This window comes from Natrix helvetica (assembly GCF_964273705.1).
Source record: "Natrix helvetica genome assembly, chromosome: 11".
Classification (NCBI taxonomy): domain Eukaryota; kingdom Metazoa; phylum Chordata; class Lepidosauria; order Squamata; family Natricidae; genus Natrix; species Natrix helvetica.
The window spans coordinates 11070541-11087316 of NC_138562.1; the positions used below are offsets into that span (position 1 = coordinate 11070541).

The 16776-nt window shown below is 42.8% G+C and overlaps 1 protein-coding gene across 1 annotated transcript; it reads left to right on the plus strand.

Annotated features, from left to right (window-relative positions):
- The first annotated feature begins 1393 nt into the window (after positions 1–1393).
- Positions 1394–16726, plus strand: APOOL (apolipoprotein O like). Its single transcript, XM_081964147.1, has 9 exons — positions 1394–1477; positions 5390–5497; positions 7677–7796; positions 9642–9696; positions 11180–11278; positions 12518–12609; positions 14337–14444; positions 15294–15459; positions 16285–16726. The coding sequence occupies exons 1-9, from the start codon at positions 1466–1468 to the stop codon at positions 16383–16385; spliced, it is 861 nt and encodes a 286-aa protein (XP_081820273.1). The 5' UTR covers positions 1394–1465; the 3' UTR covers positions 16386–16726.
- The last annotated feature ends 50 nt before the right edge of the window (positions 16727–16776 follow it).

Genomic DNA, 16776 nt, shown 5'->3' on the forward strand with positions numbered 1-16776 from the left:
TGCTCTTTTTTCAAAGATATTAACTTATTTAAAAAAATATATAGAGACTGTATATTATTGAAAAAGGACATTTATTCTTCCTAAATTGAAAAGTAACTTTTGTTTTGGGAAAAGTTGTAAAACTTCAGTTGTACATTGGACTTCAATAAACGGAATTCTCTGCATTTCAAAGATTCGTCTTTCCTTCCTTAGCGCTTTAGGTCCTTGAAGAAGAAAACAGAGGCTTCGTTCCTACAACCCATTTGTCAAGCACGGTAGTCCTCAACTTATGACCACAACCGAGACCAGAATTGCTCTTGCTAAACAAGGCAGTTGCTAAGTGAGCTATGCCCAATTTTACAACTTTTTGCCATGGTTGATAAGCATTACAGCTCTTAAGTGAATCATACCATCATAGCAGTTGTTAAGTGAATCATACTGTCCTTAAGCGAAGCCAGCTTGCCCCATTGACCTTGCTTGTCTGAAGACAGCTGGGAAGGTTGGAAGTAGCAATCCCAGCACCTAAGACCTTGCAACGATGGTAAACACGTACCGATTGCCTGAATTTTGATCATATGACCATGGAGATGCTATGATGGTTATAAACCCAAGGACCAAACGTAGATCATTTTTTTTCAGTGTTGTTGTAACTTTAAATGGACACTAAATGAATGGTTTGCAAGTTGAGGGCTCCCTCTATTACATCTTGAAGATTTAGGCTTGTAAGTTTTAGTTTGTATGTTAAACGACTATGGAAGTGTAGAAAGTTAGCAAAAAACAAAAACCCTTTCTCCTAGAAGAATAAAATATTTTCAGAAATATTAAAAAGGCAGAATATTATATTTCCGTGGATGAGAAATGGAGAAACATGCCCTTGGAAAGCAACTCCCACAGCAGATGTCAACACTTAAGAGATAAAGAGAGAGCTAGCTGTTCCATGGGTTGATTCTTCTCACTGTCAGTAAGTTCTTCCTTATTTCTAAGTTGAATCTCTCCTTGGTCAGTTTCCATCCATTATTCCTTGTCTTATTCATTATTATTAGTCTAACAAGGCTAAGAAACCAAGGAAGGAAACTACCAACAAAACTCATATTCATTTTCACCCCAAACACCAGGGGCTGGAACCTTATTTTAGCCCAGTAGATTTAAATCTTGGCAAGTTTTAAGAGGTGTGGAGTCCAACTCCCAGAATTCCCCAGCCAGTACTGGCTAGGAATTCTGGGAGTTGGAGTCCACATTTCTTAAATTTGCCAAGGCTGTAAAACAATGTTTTAACCCTCCCCACGGCAGTTGAGCCATGCTCCTGGGGGATCATGGGAGCTGTAGTCCCGCGCGGGAAACTCTGCCGCTAGGGCGCCGCCGAAGGAAAACACCGGGTGACGTCACTCCGACGCCACTTCTCCGCTCCACCAATCCTAGGCCGGCTTTCCTACAGCTCCGCCCTCTTCCGGGTTGGATGCCTCCCACGTGAAGAGGTGGAGCCAAAATGGCGGCCAAGGTGAGTGGCTGCGTCGCGCCTCTCCGGGTCTCCAATTCCGACGACTTTCGAGACTACTTGAAGCCCCCCCCTTTTTTTTTAATCTTTCCTTTTTTAGTTTCGGGATCCACGACGGGGCCTCCCAGCGTTAAAGGGAGCCGTTTTCCGCTTTTCAACTGAAAGCTGCTCCTAGGCTGCAAAGGGTGCCTGAGCATGTGCAGAGTTCCCTTTCCCTGCGGGGGGGGGTCTCTGAATCAGCCAGCAGGGCCCCTTTCTCATCTTCGCTCTTCTCTCCCGCCAGCCACGAAATTAGAACTTTGTCCTGCAAAAAAGAGGCCCCAAAGGGGAGGAGGGGATGGGAAAGGCGAGTGGACCTCTGAGCATGCACAGAGGGATTTGTCCTATGCCTTACTGCAGCCATCGCTCCTTCCTTCTCTGAATGGGGGGGAGGGGCGAAAGAAATAAGAGCCGCAGGGCAATGGATGAAGAAGCTCAATGGGCAAAGCTTGTTCCTTTGCATTTCTTCCCAAGCTTGGCCCCAAAGGTGGACATTTGGGGTGTTCCTGAAGATGCTGGGCAGCAGAGCATGTGCAGAATGCCCTCCCATCGTGAAATCAGATTTAATAGATTAACAGAGTTGGAAGTGACCTTATAGGTCATCTAGTCCAACCCACCCGCTCAAGCAGGAGAGACTACACCATTTCTGACAAATGGCACTCCCATTTCTCCTTGAAAGCTTCCAATGATGAAGCTCCCACAACTTCTGAAGGCAACTTCTGTTCCATTGGTTGATTGTTCTCACTGTCAGAAAATTTCTCCTTTTTTCCAGGTTGAATCTCTTCTTGATCAGTTTCCATCCGTTATTCCTTGTCTGGCCTTCGGGTGCCTTGGAAAATAGCTTGACCCCCTCCTCTCTGTGGCAGCCCCTCGAATATTGGAAGATACTATCATGTCTCCCCTGGTCCTTCTCTTTACTACGCTAGCCATGCCCAGTTTCTGCAACCGTTGTTCATATGTTTTAGCCTCCAGTCCCCTGATCATCCTGGTTGCTCTCCTCTACACTCTTTCTAGAGTCTCAACGTCTTTTATAATGTGACCAAAACTGTATTCTAGGTGTGATCTTACTAAGGCTTTATAGATTGGTATTAATACCTCACTTAATCTTAATTGCGTCCCCCTGTTAATGCAATTTAGGATTGCATTGGCTTTTTTGGCTGCCGCTGCACACGGCTGGCTCATATTTAGCTAGTTGTCCACTAAGTCTTCAAGATCCCTCTCACAGTCACTGCTATTAAGCCTGGTTTCACCCAGTTTACATGTGTGCTTTTGGGGTTTTTTTAACCTAAGTGGAGGACTTTACTTTTATCTACATTGAAAATCCCACTGACGCTGCCTCCAGATGTAACCCAACATCCTTGGGATGTTTCTGAGATTCCTGGCCAAACTTCTCTCCCTAAGAACCGCAATAATTATTTATTGGCCAAGTGTGATTGGACACACAAGGAATTTGTCTCCGCTGCATAAGCTCTCAGTTTACATAAAAGCTATGATAAATCACGAACACTTAGTGATAGTCATAGGATACCAACTAAGCAATCAACATAAATCATACTAGGAAACTAAATAAAACAATATAAATCGTAAAGATACAAGCAACAAAGTGATAGTCATAAGTTTAAAAAAAGGAGATATGTAATAGAAAAGATGAGAAGGTGCATAGTAATACAGTGTTAGTAAATTATTGACAGTGTTGTGGGAATTAGTTGTTTAGCAGAGTGGTGGCGTTCGAGAAAAAACTCCTTGTCTCTAGTTGTTCTGGTGTGCAGTGCCCAATAGGCTGACTCTAAAACCGCTTAGAGGGGGGCTCTAAAGCACTCTAAAGCGGTTTATAAGTCTCAGTGCTATTGCTATTAGCTTTCAGTGTCATTTTGATTTCTGGGAATGCCTCTGGAACGGATGGCATTTTTAGAAAATAAACACGCTAAGCATCTGTAACGTCAGCACCAGGGATGGCTTTACAACTGGCTAAAGGGGATGTGAAGGAAGAAGCTCACAGGCCTCTCTTGACATAAATACAGGGGTGATGTGCGCTTTCTCTAAACAGGCAGCGTGCATACTGCCCCACCAGCAATGTTTTTAGGGACTGCCCCACGATGAAGGAAGTCTCCTACAAGCCAAGCTTTTCTTTTGAGCTTTTAAAAAGAGTCTGGATAGCCGTTGGTCTGAAATGGTAAAGGGTCGTGATGGCGAACCTATGGCAGAGCCCTGTCTGCAGGCACGCAAGCTGTCGCCCCCACTCAACTCCACCATGCATGCCTGCGTGCCTTCCGCTGGCCAGCTGTTTTTGGGTCTGCCGTGCATGTGTGACATGCACGCATATGTGCAAGGGCGGGGCGTGTGCAGGGGGTTATGCGCACATGTGCAGCGGTTGCGCAAGCATGGGGGCGGGGCATGCAGGGTGGGCATGCACGAATTGCATTATGGCGCACTTTTGGCACGCAATGACAAAAAGGTTAGCCATCACTGCTATAAGGACTCGTGCTTGAGCAGGGGGTTGGACTAGAAGATCTTTAAGGTCCCTTCCAACTCTGTTCTGTTCTGTTGGTCTCCAAACTATTTTCTTAGCCAGCCGAAGAAAATGTTTTTCAGTGATGTGTTTCAGGGTAGGTTTTTTTTTTTTTTTCCCCTGTCTAATTTACATCGTGATTTCAAAATTGGAAGCATAATTCTTACGCTTTGCAGCTTGGAAATCCTGTTAGTTGCCCCTGAATTGTAATTAGGGATAACTGAGCAGCATTATTTAATCATAGCCACTTAATTTAATCTAAGTGAGAGACGGTTAAACAAAATCAAATAATCTCCGTTTTTATCCGGACCTCTAATAATATGCCCCTTCCACAGACAGGCTTGAGTCTTGTGATTTTAATGGAATTTTTTTTTTTTTTTACATCAATCAATGTTAAGATAACTGCTTCGAAATAATTGCTGGGCAGTGAAATCTATTACAGGAGCATTTTGTTAGTCGCTGCCCAGTTCCTTTCAGTAGACATCTCAAAGCAATCACTGTTATTCGTGGACTGAGCCCATTCTAGCTGTCATGCTACAATTCTTACCATGTAAATAAGATTGAAAATGTATGAAGAAATGAGAAAGTTTAAAAACTAACAAATCAATGTTGAAGTTTCCAGTCATGTTTCTAATAAGCCCCTCACCCCAAAAAAGTAATTTTGCCATTAAAGTGGATTAGACAAACGAAGAACAGTTGCAGAAATTGGGTATGGCTAGTCTAGAGAAAAGAAGGACTAGAGGTGACATAATAGCAGTTTTTCAGTATTCGAGGGTCTGACACAATGAAAAGGGGATCAACTTATTTTCCAAAGCGCCAGAAGGCAGGACAAGAAACAATGGATGGAAACCGATCAAGGGGAGAAGCAACTTGGAATTAAGGAGAAACTTCCTAACAGTGAAGACAATTAGCCGGTGGAACAGCTTGCCACCAGAAATCGTGGGCGCTTCATCGCTGAAAGTTTTTAAGAAGAGACTGGACAGTGACTTGTCTCAAATTCTATAGGGTGTCCTGCTAGAGCAGGGAGCTGGACTAGAAGACCCTTCCAACTCTATTCTGGTCCCTTCCAACTCTATTCTGGTTGATTGATTGAGGTGCAAAGAGAAAATATCTGCTCCGAGTGCCACATAGGTATCAGGAAGGGCATCCGGCCAGCAAATGCTCAGCTCCGCTCGGTCGCCCCAACTCCACCCCGAAACAAGGGATAAAAGGCTCATTTTTTTTAAAAAAAAAAGGATAAACCAGCCTTCCCAGCTTAAAGAGAAATGTGAGCATAACAGTTTTCTTGATGTTGGAATGGATGTTGAGGAACAAAAGCTGCTTTCCTGAAGGTATTGAATTTGTCCCTTGATTTCTTCCTCTGACAGCAGGTCGCCAAATGGGCAGCTCTTCCTACTGTTCTAGCATGGACTTCTACTCCTGCGCTTGCTGCAGCCGAAGGAGAACAGAAATCTTGCCGGATTAGAGCACACCAGGTGAGATTCGTAAGGTCACTGCAGGTTTTGTGTTGTGCAGCAAAGCTTTCCCTGCGAAGGTTACATCTCAGGAAAAAAAGTTATTTGTGTAGTAGCCTGGAAATGTGGAATTATGCTCAAAACAAAAAGATTTAGGGGGTATCTCCGTTGGGAGACAGAAAGTAGCACAGCGGAATGTGCAGCCGGAGAGAAAAACGTTGCTAGTAGAAACACACGAATAGAGTCACAGACACTGCTAGTAAAATTAAGTAGCTTTACTACTAAAGTTGCTTCACAAGCAGTGATAGTAGATGGTAGATATTAGTCCAAACACAATTCAAAGAACAAACAATTGCTTACAGTCGCAGTTCACGTTCCAGTCATCAAGTATAGGACAAGCAGAGAGAGAATCAGAGAGAGAGAATGAGCTCTCCTGACTTCCTCTTATAGCAAAGATAATTACATCTGTTAAGTACATCCGCTCATTTAAAGTAACAGCAACCTTTCGTCATTGTAGATAGATAGATATTGCCTGCCCAACACTAGGAGTATACTCCCAACAATGCATCTTTGTTTATTTAGCCATCTGTCAAATAAATATGCATGGTGGATCATAATACAGCACCCTAAGAGGAAAGTAATATGTAATTAATAAGTAAAAGCAATTAACAAGTAATAAGCTTCTCGTAACGACCTCTTGGTGGCTGAACTCAAGATCACCCAAAGTGATCTTTATAAATACAATATTTCCACCTATTTGGAAAGGTAGAACTTTTCCCATCTGTTTGGTTTTGGTTGAATTGCATTGGGGAACAATCAGACAAAACATGATTTAATCAGTCTTATTCTCTGTTATGGGCTTCCCCAGGCAGCAATGGCTGTTGCTGAGAATTCTGGGAAATAAGCTCCATACATCTAGAGAGGAGATAAGTTAAATTCATGAAAGGATTTCGCTCCTGTTTAGAGCAGCTTTGAATCCTAAAGAGCTACACTGATACTCCTTGGGGGAATACTTCTCTCTCTCCCCCCGCCCCCCAGCTCCTAACTCCAGGGTTTCAAGGACCTTTTTGGGTAGAATCGTGGCTTGATGGCTTTTCAGCTCAATCACTCTAGATTTTTTTAAATTTCTTATGAAACCAGATAAAAGCACAAAATGTAAAGAAAGAATGGGGAGGAGGGTTGGCTTGTAGTGATTTATTTTGATGGACTTCTGTTAACTCCAGAACCTACAGCAGATCAGGATGGGTCAATGATTGGCATTCCCTATTCCTAGCTTAGTGGTGTGCAAAAAAAAAACCCCAGTAGGTCTCTTTGGGGAGAGATGAAAACAGTGACTCGCTTGGGAAGGGTGGTGATATGGAAGACCCCTTTAAATGACTTAGAATAGGAGGAGAGGCGGAGTCAAGAGAGGAAGCAGCCTAGAATCCTTACATTCCCACAAAAAATCCAAGTTGAGTCCCTCTTAAGTTCTGTTGACTCTTATCTATTTAGTGCTGACACTTTAGTGCTTGACTAGACTCTTGTGTATAAAGATAAAGGTTCCCCTTGCACATATGTGCTAGTCGTTCCTGACTCTGGGGGACTCATCTCCGTTTCAAAGCCAAAGAGCCAGCACTGTCCAAAGATACCTCTGTGGTCATGTGGCCGGCATGACTAAATGCTGAAGGCGCACGGAACGCTGTTACCTTCCCACCAAAGTGGTCCCTTGCATTTTTACGTGTTTTCAAACTGCTAGGTTGGCAGAAGCTGGGACAAGTAACGGGAGCTAACTCTCATTATGCGGCGCTAGAGATTCGAACCGTCGAACTGCCGACCTTTCTGATCGACGAGTTCAGCGTCTTAGCCACTGAGCCACCATGTCCCCTCTGAGCCACTCTGTCTCCTCTTGTGTATAGACGCGAGCAATAAATGAGCCTAACTGGAACTTAACATGTGGTCCCGATTCTTCGTGCTTGACAAGAAGCAGATTTGAATACCTCTTATGAGCAATCGCATTGCAATATCTGTGGCCACCTAATGGTGGAGCTCTAGTTCCTTCTTATCAATAACCACATGGCCAATTCTTGTTGAATGAGGAGCAAAGAAATATCACTGATAAGGTAACGGAGTGGAGGCTCGGCGTTCATTTCCGTAGGCAAGCCCATGGTCACCATCTGCCCCTTCCTCCTCTTCTTCTTTTTTTTTTTTTTTTTTTTTGCAGCTTCCCATTTACAACCCCCCACCTCTGGAATCACGGTATGTTGACGAAAAACCCGGCCGGCTACAAACCAGGATTTCATCCGTAAGAAAGACGACAAGTTACTACCTAAAGAACTGCAAGGTGAGAACACAAGCAGGCTTCTCGATTTAGGAACAGAAATAATACATTTCAGAAGATTCAGTCACAACTCTGTTGGAGAAGGGGGGGGGGCGGAAGCATGTTGGAGATCAAAACAGCCTGTGAGATGCAGATTCAACATCTCTTGGCCACAACTCTTGCAAGCTTGTTGGGTTTTTGCATTTAAGATGTTTCTCCCTTGTGAATGGAGACATTCTCAAATAAGCCATTTCCCTATTTTTTTTTCCCGTGCCTATCGTTTTGTCCTCTAATTACCATGATAATCCTGAGCTTGTTGGATAATGACATCTGGTGAGGTGAACCCAGACTTAATGTTTAATGCAAGATTCCTACCTTGCAAACTGTAAATCTGAGTGGTGAGAGTGCAGTGTTGCAGGCTACTTCTGCTGACTGCCAGCTGACTGCAATTTGGCAGTTCGAATCTCACCAGGCTCAAGGTTGACTCAGCCTTCCATCCTCCCGAGGTTGGTAAAACGAGGACCCAGATTGTTGGGGGCAAGAGGCTGGCTCTGTAAACTGCTTAGAGAGGGCTGTAAAAACACCATGAAGCAGCATATAAGCCTAAGTGCTACAGCTATTTTCTTTCCTTCCTTCCTTCCTTCCTTCCTTCCTTCCTTCCTTCCTTCCTTCCTTCCTTCCTTCCTTCCTTCCTTCCTTCCTTCCCTCCCTCCCTCCCTCCCTCCCTCCCTCCCTCCCTCCCTCCCTCCCTCCCAGTGGTTAGAGTGCAGTATTGCAGGATAATTCTGGCCACTGCTAGGAGTTCAATCTTGACAGGCTGAAGGTTGACTCAGCCTTCCATCCTTCCGAGGTTGGTAAAACGAGGACCCAGATTGTTGGGGGCAAGAGGCTGGCTCTGTAAACTGCTTAGAGAGGGCTGTAAAAGCACTCTGAAGCCGTATATAAGTCTAAGTGCTATGGATATGGATATAGGGTAGACATTCTGATTGATAGTTGAATTAATAATTGGAATTAAAGATACTATAACTGTCCATAACATCTTTGACGTAAATGGCAATTCTGTATATTCCAATAGCTGAATTGGATATTCAGTTATGAGGCCACTGCTAAACCCGCATAGAGGTTTTGTATATAATTACACAGATTGTGTGCATATGTTTACTTTTCTCTCCTGTTCTCATCATACAATAAATACAACAAACAAAACCTTGCAAACTGTGATGAAAACTGAAATTGTCCCGCAGTTGCATAGCATGGAGATGAAAGAGAGAAGATATGTGTGTATATCGTTCACTACCATATGGTCATTCTTAATTGCTGAGAACTTGGATCGTGATGTGAATAAATCTAATAAGTAATGTTCATGTATGAGCACACCAAAACAATAGGGGAGATTCTTGCCAGTTTTTTGGGTTGTTTCTTTTTTTGATTTTGTAAAAGATTGCAATATTTATTTATTTTTTACTTTGTAAGCTGGAAATTCAGAGAATTGTAACCGCAACACATTATTTGCATTAAGTGACATTATTTACCCGATTCTGCCCGTGAATACACGGGGGATGACAAGGGGGAGCAGTGATTTGTGTTGGTGTGTATACAGTGTCATCCCCCAAAAGCTGCCCCTTGCATCACACACCACGCGTACAAAACATGAAGACAACTTCTCATCACTTTGTCATCCCATGTATGTATCATTTTCTAATTGCAAATCACAATACACTGGGATGGGTTTACACATTGCATAAAAACAAAGAGTATTTTTTTTTCCAGCCGTCTCTCCTTTCTATGAAGCTGCCTTCATATTTGCCAGTGGGATTTTTTTTTATTAAAAGAAAAAACCAACCATGATTTTTTTGTTTGTTTCTACAGGACGCTTACCTCTTCGTCAAAAATGGAGTCACGGCTTCCTTCCAGTTTGGAAAAGGTGGGTGTGTCAATAGAGCAGTTTGCACCTTCTTAAGTTTTGGTGTACCTCTTGTCAGCCTTGCAAGGTAGTTAGTCCAGACAGGAGGCACAGCTATAAGTATAGGTAGTCCGCAATGTGCGACCAGTTTTCCCCATTTTACAACCTTTCTTGCCCCAGCTGTTAAGTGAATCACTGCAGTTGTTAAATTGGTAACACGGTTGTTTAGTGAATCTGGCTTTCCCCCATTGACTTTGCTCATCAGAAAGTTGCAAAAAATGATCACTGCAACTACCATAAATATTTGCCAATGTCAACACGCAACGCACTCCTGGCCTGCTCACGACTTGCCGTAGGCAGAAGGGGGGAACTGCCACGACCAGAAGCACGTTCCACACATACCTTACGCCAGGTTACCAGAGCCAGCTGGAGTGGCGGGGTTTCTACAGCCCGCAAAAGTACTCCTTTGGAGAATGTGATTTATGACACACCCTGGGATGGGGGGACGACGACAGGGTTGTGGTTGGGCCTTAAATCAGGTGGGGCAGAGCTGGCTCCACTCAGGAACTGCTGACATGTTGCTCCTAATAAGTCACTGGATTTCCTTTGAAACTTGGCTCAAGGCTCATGGATTAATTAGGGGATCTATCAACCCTGACAGCCAAGTGCCCCACTTTTGATCATGTGATCATTGGGATGCTGCAACAGTTGCGTAAAAAACGGTCACAAGTCACCGTTTTCAGTGCCGTTGTAACTTCGAACAGTCGCGAAATGAATGGTTGTAAGTCTAGGATTACCTGTACTAACTTTAACTTTATTGTAAGGATACGTTAACAAACTCTTGCAAGCCTGGAAGTACAATTTTCCACCCGTCTCCTTTACTCCTGAGAAAGTAGGGAGGGTCCTTTCTGAGCTGCTTGCCCTGCCCATATTCCTTTTGTGGGCTCAGCTGCCTGTCAGGCCTGCAGTTATATTCCTTATTAGGATCCTTGGCCTGCCACACACTATTATTTCTTTATGCTGTTTCATTAGTGTAGTAATTGGGAGGGGGAATAGAAAGGAGTAGAATTGTGGAATGTGTTGTTGTCATTCCTTTCTAGAAGCCCAAGGTCATCTTTTGTCTCCGCACCTCTGCACCTGACCGGAACCGGCTAGGTGGAGATGCCAGCATGGAAGAAGAAGATTGGACCATGTGATGGATTTATGGGTGTGGGGATAAGACCATGAACTTTCAACTGGGTGGAATCCCAGGAAGCTTTTAGATTTGGGATTCCACAGATGTGCCAACATGTCTGTCTTATTAAATTGAAACTTTAAGGATAGCTCTGCCTTGGACTCTGATTTAATTCTGCATGATATTTGGAACGCTGACACTGCCTCTTACCCATTATGTAGTCCCTAGTCTTCCTTCTGTCTCTCAAGGCCATTCCCACACACCACTACAACTTCTGAAAATAACCAACGAGATAAAGAACTAACCACGATTGTTTTGCATCTCTTGAAGATGTGTTCGTTTACCTGAAGAATCCTCCCCCAGAATTTCTCCCTAAAGTTGGTGTGATCACAGTTTCAGGACTGACCGGAATAGTCCTAGCAAGGAAAGGTAAGATAATGCTTATTGTTACAACACTACCATTATGGGGAAGGAAGCTACTCCAGATGATAAGAAAAACTGCACTTACTTATTAGAGTGATCTTTGTTGCTGTGTTCAATTTATTCTTAACCTACAGTCGGTATCTGCCAGGGGTGTGGCTAACAATAGCCTAGACAGCAACTGTGAAAGTGTGATGGTAGCTCTGCCCTCTATGGGATGGGCACAACTTGAATTACACTATCACGGCTCCATCTTGGCTTTTTTTTTTTGACCGTGCTGTGGGGATACCCCACTCCAGGCTAAATTAATCTTTTTACCTACAGCTTTTGAAGCTGCAGCTGTGGACAAAAGGAAAAGACGCAGCTGCTTTAAAGAGTTCCCAGCAAATGTTATAGGTGCAAACCCCTGCTTCAAAAATACCATCGTACTTCCATATCCTAAGCCCTGCACAGCTACTGAATCTTGAGCGAGTGGAATGTGTGCTCAATTAGTTCTCAAGTAGTGTTGACTTGGTTAGTTTTTAGCGGCTGAGCCTGATGTGCAAACCTAGACAACTTGTTCCCACCCAGCCTTCACAAGTAACGATAAGCTGTTTATTCGTGAGTGAAACACACCCCTTTTTAATAACAGGGCAGTATCCGTCTTTTATTCACATGGCTAAAAAAAAAAATTTGAACGTTAATTAGTCCCAACAAACTTGGGTTTAGCCAAGGAATCTGAATTGCTTGCTGTGTACTAGAAACGAACGGTTGTTTGTGACAACTGGCCCCTCCCAAACCCCTCCTATTTGTTTCCCAGCCAGGGAGGGGTTGGCTAGCATCCACATCTGCTTTTCCCTGAGATCTGGCTTATTGTTCTCCTTCGCTCTCCTCTCCTTTCCTCTCTGCATATACGCGCACCTGGCCAATCTGTTCCTCCCCCCCCCTCAGTTCAGCCCCCCCCTCCCACCTGGGGGAGGATGGAAGGCCCCTGCCTCTGCCTCTGTCCCTGATGCTGTTCTCCTTTCGGAGCTTTCCAAAGTCTCCAAAGTTGGCCCAGGCCATCCCTCAACCTCCTCTTTGTCAGATTCTGCCGCTAGCTCTGTTGGCAGCCGATGGGCCACAATGCAGCTTGGCCAGTGCATGTGCTCTAGGAAAGCAGATCAATTATGTAATGAAATCAGTGAATTATGAGGACCCAGGTCTTGAAGCTTCATGTTGCAGTTAGTGGTACTCTGTGTATTCTCACTTGGGCCTTGTTTCTCTCAGGATCTCGGTTCAAGAAAATCGCCTACCCCGTGTGCCTTGGTTCACTAGGCGTAGCTCTTTGCTACCCAGCACAGTCGGTGATTGTTGCTAAGGTAAGTTCCTCTTAAAGTTCATATTTAGGGGAGATGATAGATAGATAGATGATAGATAGATAGATAGATAGATAGATGATAGATAGATAGATAGATAGATAGATAGATGATAGATAGATAGATAGATAGATAGATAGATAGATAGATAGATAGATAGATGATGATAGATAGATAGATAGATAGATGATAGATAGATAGATAGATGATAGATAGATGATAGAATAGATAGATAGATAGATGATAGATAGATAGATAGATAGATGATAGAATAGATGATAGATAGATAGATGATAGATAGATAGATAGAAGATAGATAGATAGATGATAGAATAGATAGATAGATAGATGATAGATAGATAGATGATAGAATAGATGATAGATAGATAGATGATAGATAGATAGATGATAGATAGATGATAGATAGATAGATAGATAGATAGATAGATAGATGATAGATAGATAGATGATAGATAGATAGATAGATAGATAGATAGATAGATAGATAGATGATAGATGATAGATAGATAGATAGATAGATAGATGATAGATAGATAGATAGATGATAGAATAGATGATAGATAGATAGATTGATAGATAGATAGATAGATAGATAATAGATACCGTATTTTTTTGGAGTATAAGACGCACCAAGGTTTTGAAGAGGCAAATTTAAAAAAAAAGTTTTTGCACTCTGCAGACCTCCCCAAAACAGCTTTCTTTTCTTTTTTTCTTTTTTTTTGCAAAAACGGGCCCGGGTTTTTTTTCCAAAAAAAAGAGAGGCATGAATAGCCTTTAAGAGACTTGTAGAGTGCTTGGGGGGGGGGGGGGGGGGGGGGCAAAAAACAGCTTGTTTTTTTGTCCAAAAAAAAGATGCATGAGTAGCCTTTAGGAGGCTTGTAGAGTGCTCCTAGGGGATGGAGGGGGCAAAATTGAGCAAAAAATGGGTCGTCGTTCGCTCATTTCTGCCCTCCCCAGCCCCCAGGAGCACTCTGCAAGGTTCCTAAAGGCTCTGCAGGGCCTTTTTGGTGAAAGGGGCGGGGTTTCAGGAGGCAAAAACGCTGTATTCAGTGTATAAGATGCACCCACATTTTCAGCCTCTTTTTTGAAGGAAAAAGGTGCACCTTATACTCTGAAAAATACAGGATGGATGGATGGATAGATGATAGATAGATAGATAGATAGATAGATAGATAGATAGATAGATAGATAGATAGATAGATAGATAGATAGATAGATAGATAGATGATAGATAGATGATAGATAGATAGATAGATAGATAGATAGATAGATAGATAGATAGATAGATAGATAGATAGATAGATAGATGATAGATAGATAGATAATAGATAGATAGATAGATAGATAATAGATAGATAGATAGATAGATAGATAATAGATAGATAATAGATAGATGATAGATAGATAGATAATAGATAGATAGATAGATAGATAGATAATAGATAGATAGATAGATAGATGGATGATAGATAGATAGATAGATAGATAGATAGATAGATAGATAGATAGATAGATAGATAGATAGATAGATAGATGAGAGAGAGAGAGAGAGAGAATTAAACTCCATGGGCCAAATTTCAAGTAGACTGCTATTCAGAATTAGGAAGCTTTTCTTCCACTCTCCGAATTGTCCTATTCATAAAAAAAAAAGCAAAATCACCACCTTGTGTCTGTTGTTGACTTGAATAACCCATTTCATGCTAAACCAGGTTACAGGTAGCAAAGTTTATACTGCAAGTCATAAGACGTATACAGCTGTAGGATCACTCTGGACCAAAAAACCTTCTGCAGAAGTTGCCCAGGAAAAAGATACTCAGGTATGTCCTTTTCCAAGAAGCTTTTTAAATAGCAAGTGTTTTGATATGTTTTAAAACATCAGCATTTTGCATCTGTTTAAATAATACAATTAACTGCATCTCTATAATTGCCCATTGTAAAGAGGCCCTAAGGTAGAGCTTAATGTTAGTTATCTACACATGGAGTCCTTGATGCTCCTGAATTTGGTGGCTTGCTTGCAGATGTTTCATTACCCAACTAGGTAACTGACCTCATAAACAAAAAAATTATACCCTAAGTAAACCTTGACAACGTTAAGATGTGTGAACTTCAACTCCTAGAATTAAACTAGGGACTCAGTAAAGATTTTTTTTTTAAGTTGCCTGTTTCATCGTTGGGTACCAATTCTTTCTTACCACAACTGACCAGATATGAAGCTGCTTTTAAAATCTGGCCCAAGTCCATTGTCTTTATCTCTATTTGTATTTTGTATTAAGGGGGGGAAATCTTAAATAAAATACATCTTACAAAAATTAAAATCTGGCCCAGGTCTTTCTCGTGCTAGCATTTATGACTTCTAATAAGAATTCTGAGCTAAAGCAGAAATATTTTGGCCAATGTCTATGGAGATTCCAGTTGTCCTTGGTTGTCCCAAAGGTGTTTTTTTATAAGAGGCAACTGGACTTACTGGTTTTTCATTTGAAGACGTTTTGCTTCTCATCCAAGAAGCTTCTTCAGAAAGTTTAGTTGCCTCTTGAAAAAGAAATATTTGCCAATGCTTTTATTAAAATCAATCCCTTTTTGGAAGCCACACTGTTTAATTAGAATAGACTGCCCAGCCAAGATATCCTTCTGGATATGCCATAATTCCGTCTCTTTTTCAAGTACAGGAAGCTTCACGAGTCAGTCATAGCCTCCCCAAAGCTCAAGAGGCTTCTGTAAAATCGGAGGACAAGGCAGAAACATCAGAGAAAGTGACCCAGAGGGAGAGGTCGGACGTGCACAAAGATTATGAGACTTCGGTGGGCGAAACAAAGGCGCCAAATGTCAGAACAGGTGAGATGTTTCTAATTGCCATCACAGACTTTTCACAACTCTGGAACTGCAATTCCCAAATTGGATGATAGTTCATGCAGATTTTGGGTAAGGGAGCTTGTTTTAAATATATGTGAAAGGCAGCTGGTTAGTGCAGGCTGTATCTGTTGTGGCCCGCCAGTGGCCAGTCATGAACAAATCTTCACACTAAACAAGCTAATTGTCTCCTGCAAACTCCCCTCCCCTTTCGCTCCTCTTTTATTCCCTCTGGGAGGGGCCATTCACCGTCCACCTGTGCCTTTACTCCCGAGTTGGCCCTTGTTCTTTAACCGTTCCCTTCTCCTGGCAGCTCTGTATATGCACACACTGGGAACAGGCTCCAGCTGTTCTTCTGCCCCACAGATGTCCGACACCGAAGGCAGCTGGTAACTGTCGAACAGCCCTGGCCCCCTGTCTCTGATTCAGAGCCTTCATCAGAGCCTTCCCCAGACTCCAGGACTGGCCCATGTTCCTCCCCAACCTCCTCCCTGTCTGAATCTGCCACCAGCTCCGCTGGCCACTGGCGGGCCACAACATAAATCAACCTCAGGAGCAGGGGTGAAATTCAGCAGGTTCTGACAAGTTCTGGAGAACCAGTAGCAGAAATTTTGAGTAGTTCAGAGAACTGGCAAATACCACCTCTGGCTTGCCCCAGAGTGGGGTGCGAATGGAAATTTTGCAGTCTCCTTCCCCTGCCACGCCCACCGAACCAGTAGTAAAAAAAAAAATTTGAATTTCACCTCTGCTCAGGAGCCTCTCCCTGATTCCAGAAATGCTTATCCTAACATCTTTGTGTATATTTGGCAGATGTATTGAAGGTGCCCAAGTTCAAAGCAGATGCCAGCCTCATGGACTATGGGCAGGCCAGCCCAGAGGACGCAGATCTGTATAGTAAGAGAAGCTTATAACCTCCAGTTTTCCTCACGGGACTTTAAAAACAGGTGTGGAAGCCCTTGTGCAATTTGCTCGCGGTCTGCATGGTGATAACGGAGTCGGGTAGCTTCTTAACTCTCCTTCTCTTGCCAACTTTCTCGTGCAATCCTTAAAAATCTTTTTCTACCCGTTAGTGCCACTTCGTATTTTCAACTGGTTGAAAGCATAATTGGCCTCTGGGTGTAAAAAAGCCAAGAAGCTTCTCAAGAGATCCTTGCTGCCAAATTAGTGAATAGTGTAAATAAACAAAGGATACCACGCTGCTTCTAATTAAAAAAAAAAACCTGCAGTAATAATAATAAGAGAATTTAAACCACACGTTGTTTTGCGTTTCTTTCTAATCCCTGAGCTACTCAGAAACTGTGC

Excerpts from the sequence above, each read along its gene's own strand:
- APOOL (XM_081964147.1), top strand. Across the intron at positions 5,498-7,676 it reads GCCGGATTAGAGCACACCAG|CTTCCCATTTACAACCCCCC; the intron begins GTGAGATTCGTA and ends TTTTTTTTGCAG. Across the intron at positions 11,279-12,517 it reads AATAGTCCTAGCAAGGAAAG|GATCTCGGTTCAAGAAAATC; the intron begins GTAAGATAATGC and ends TGTTTCTCTCAG.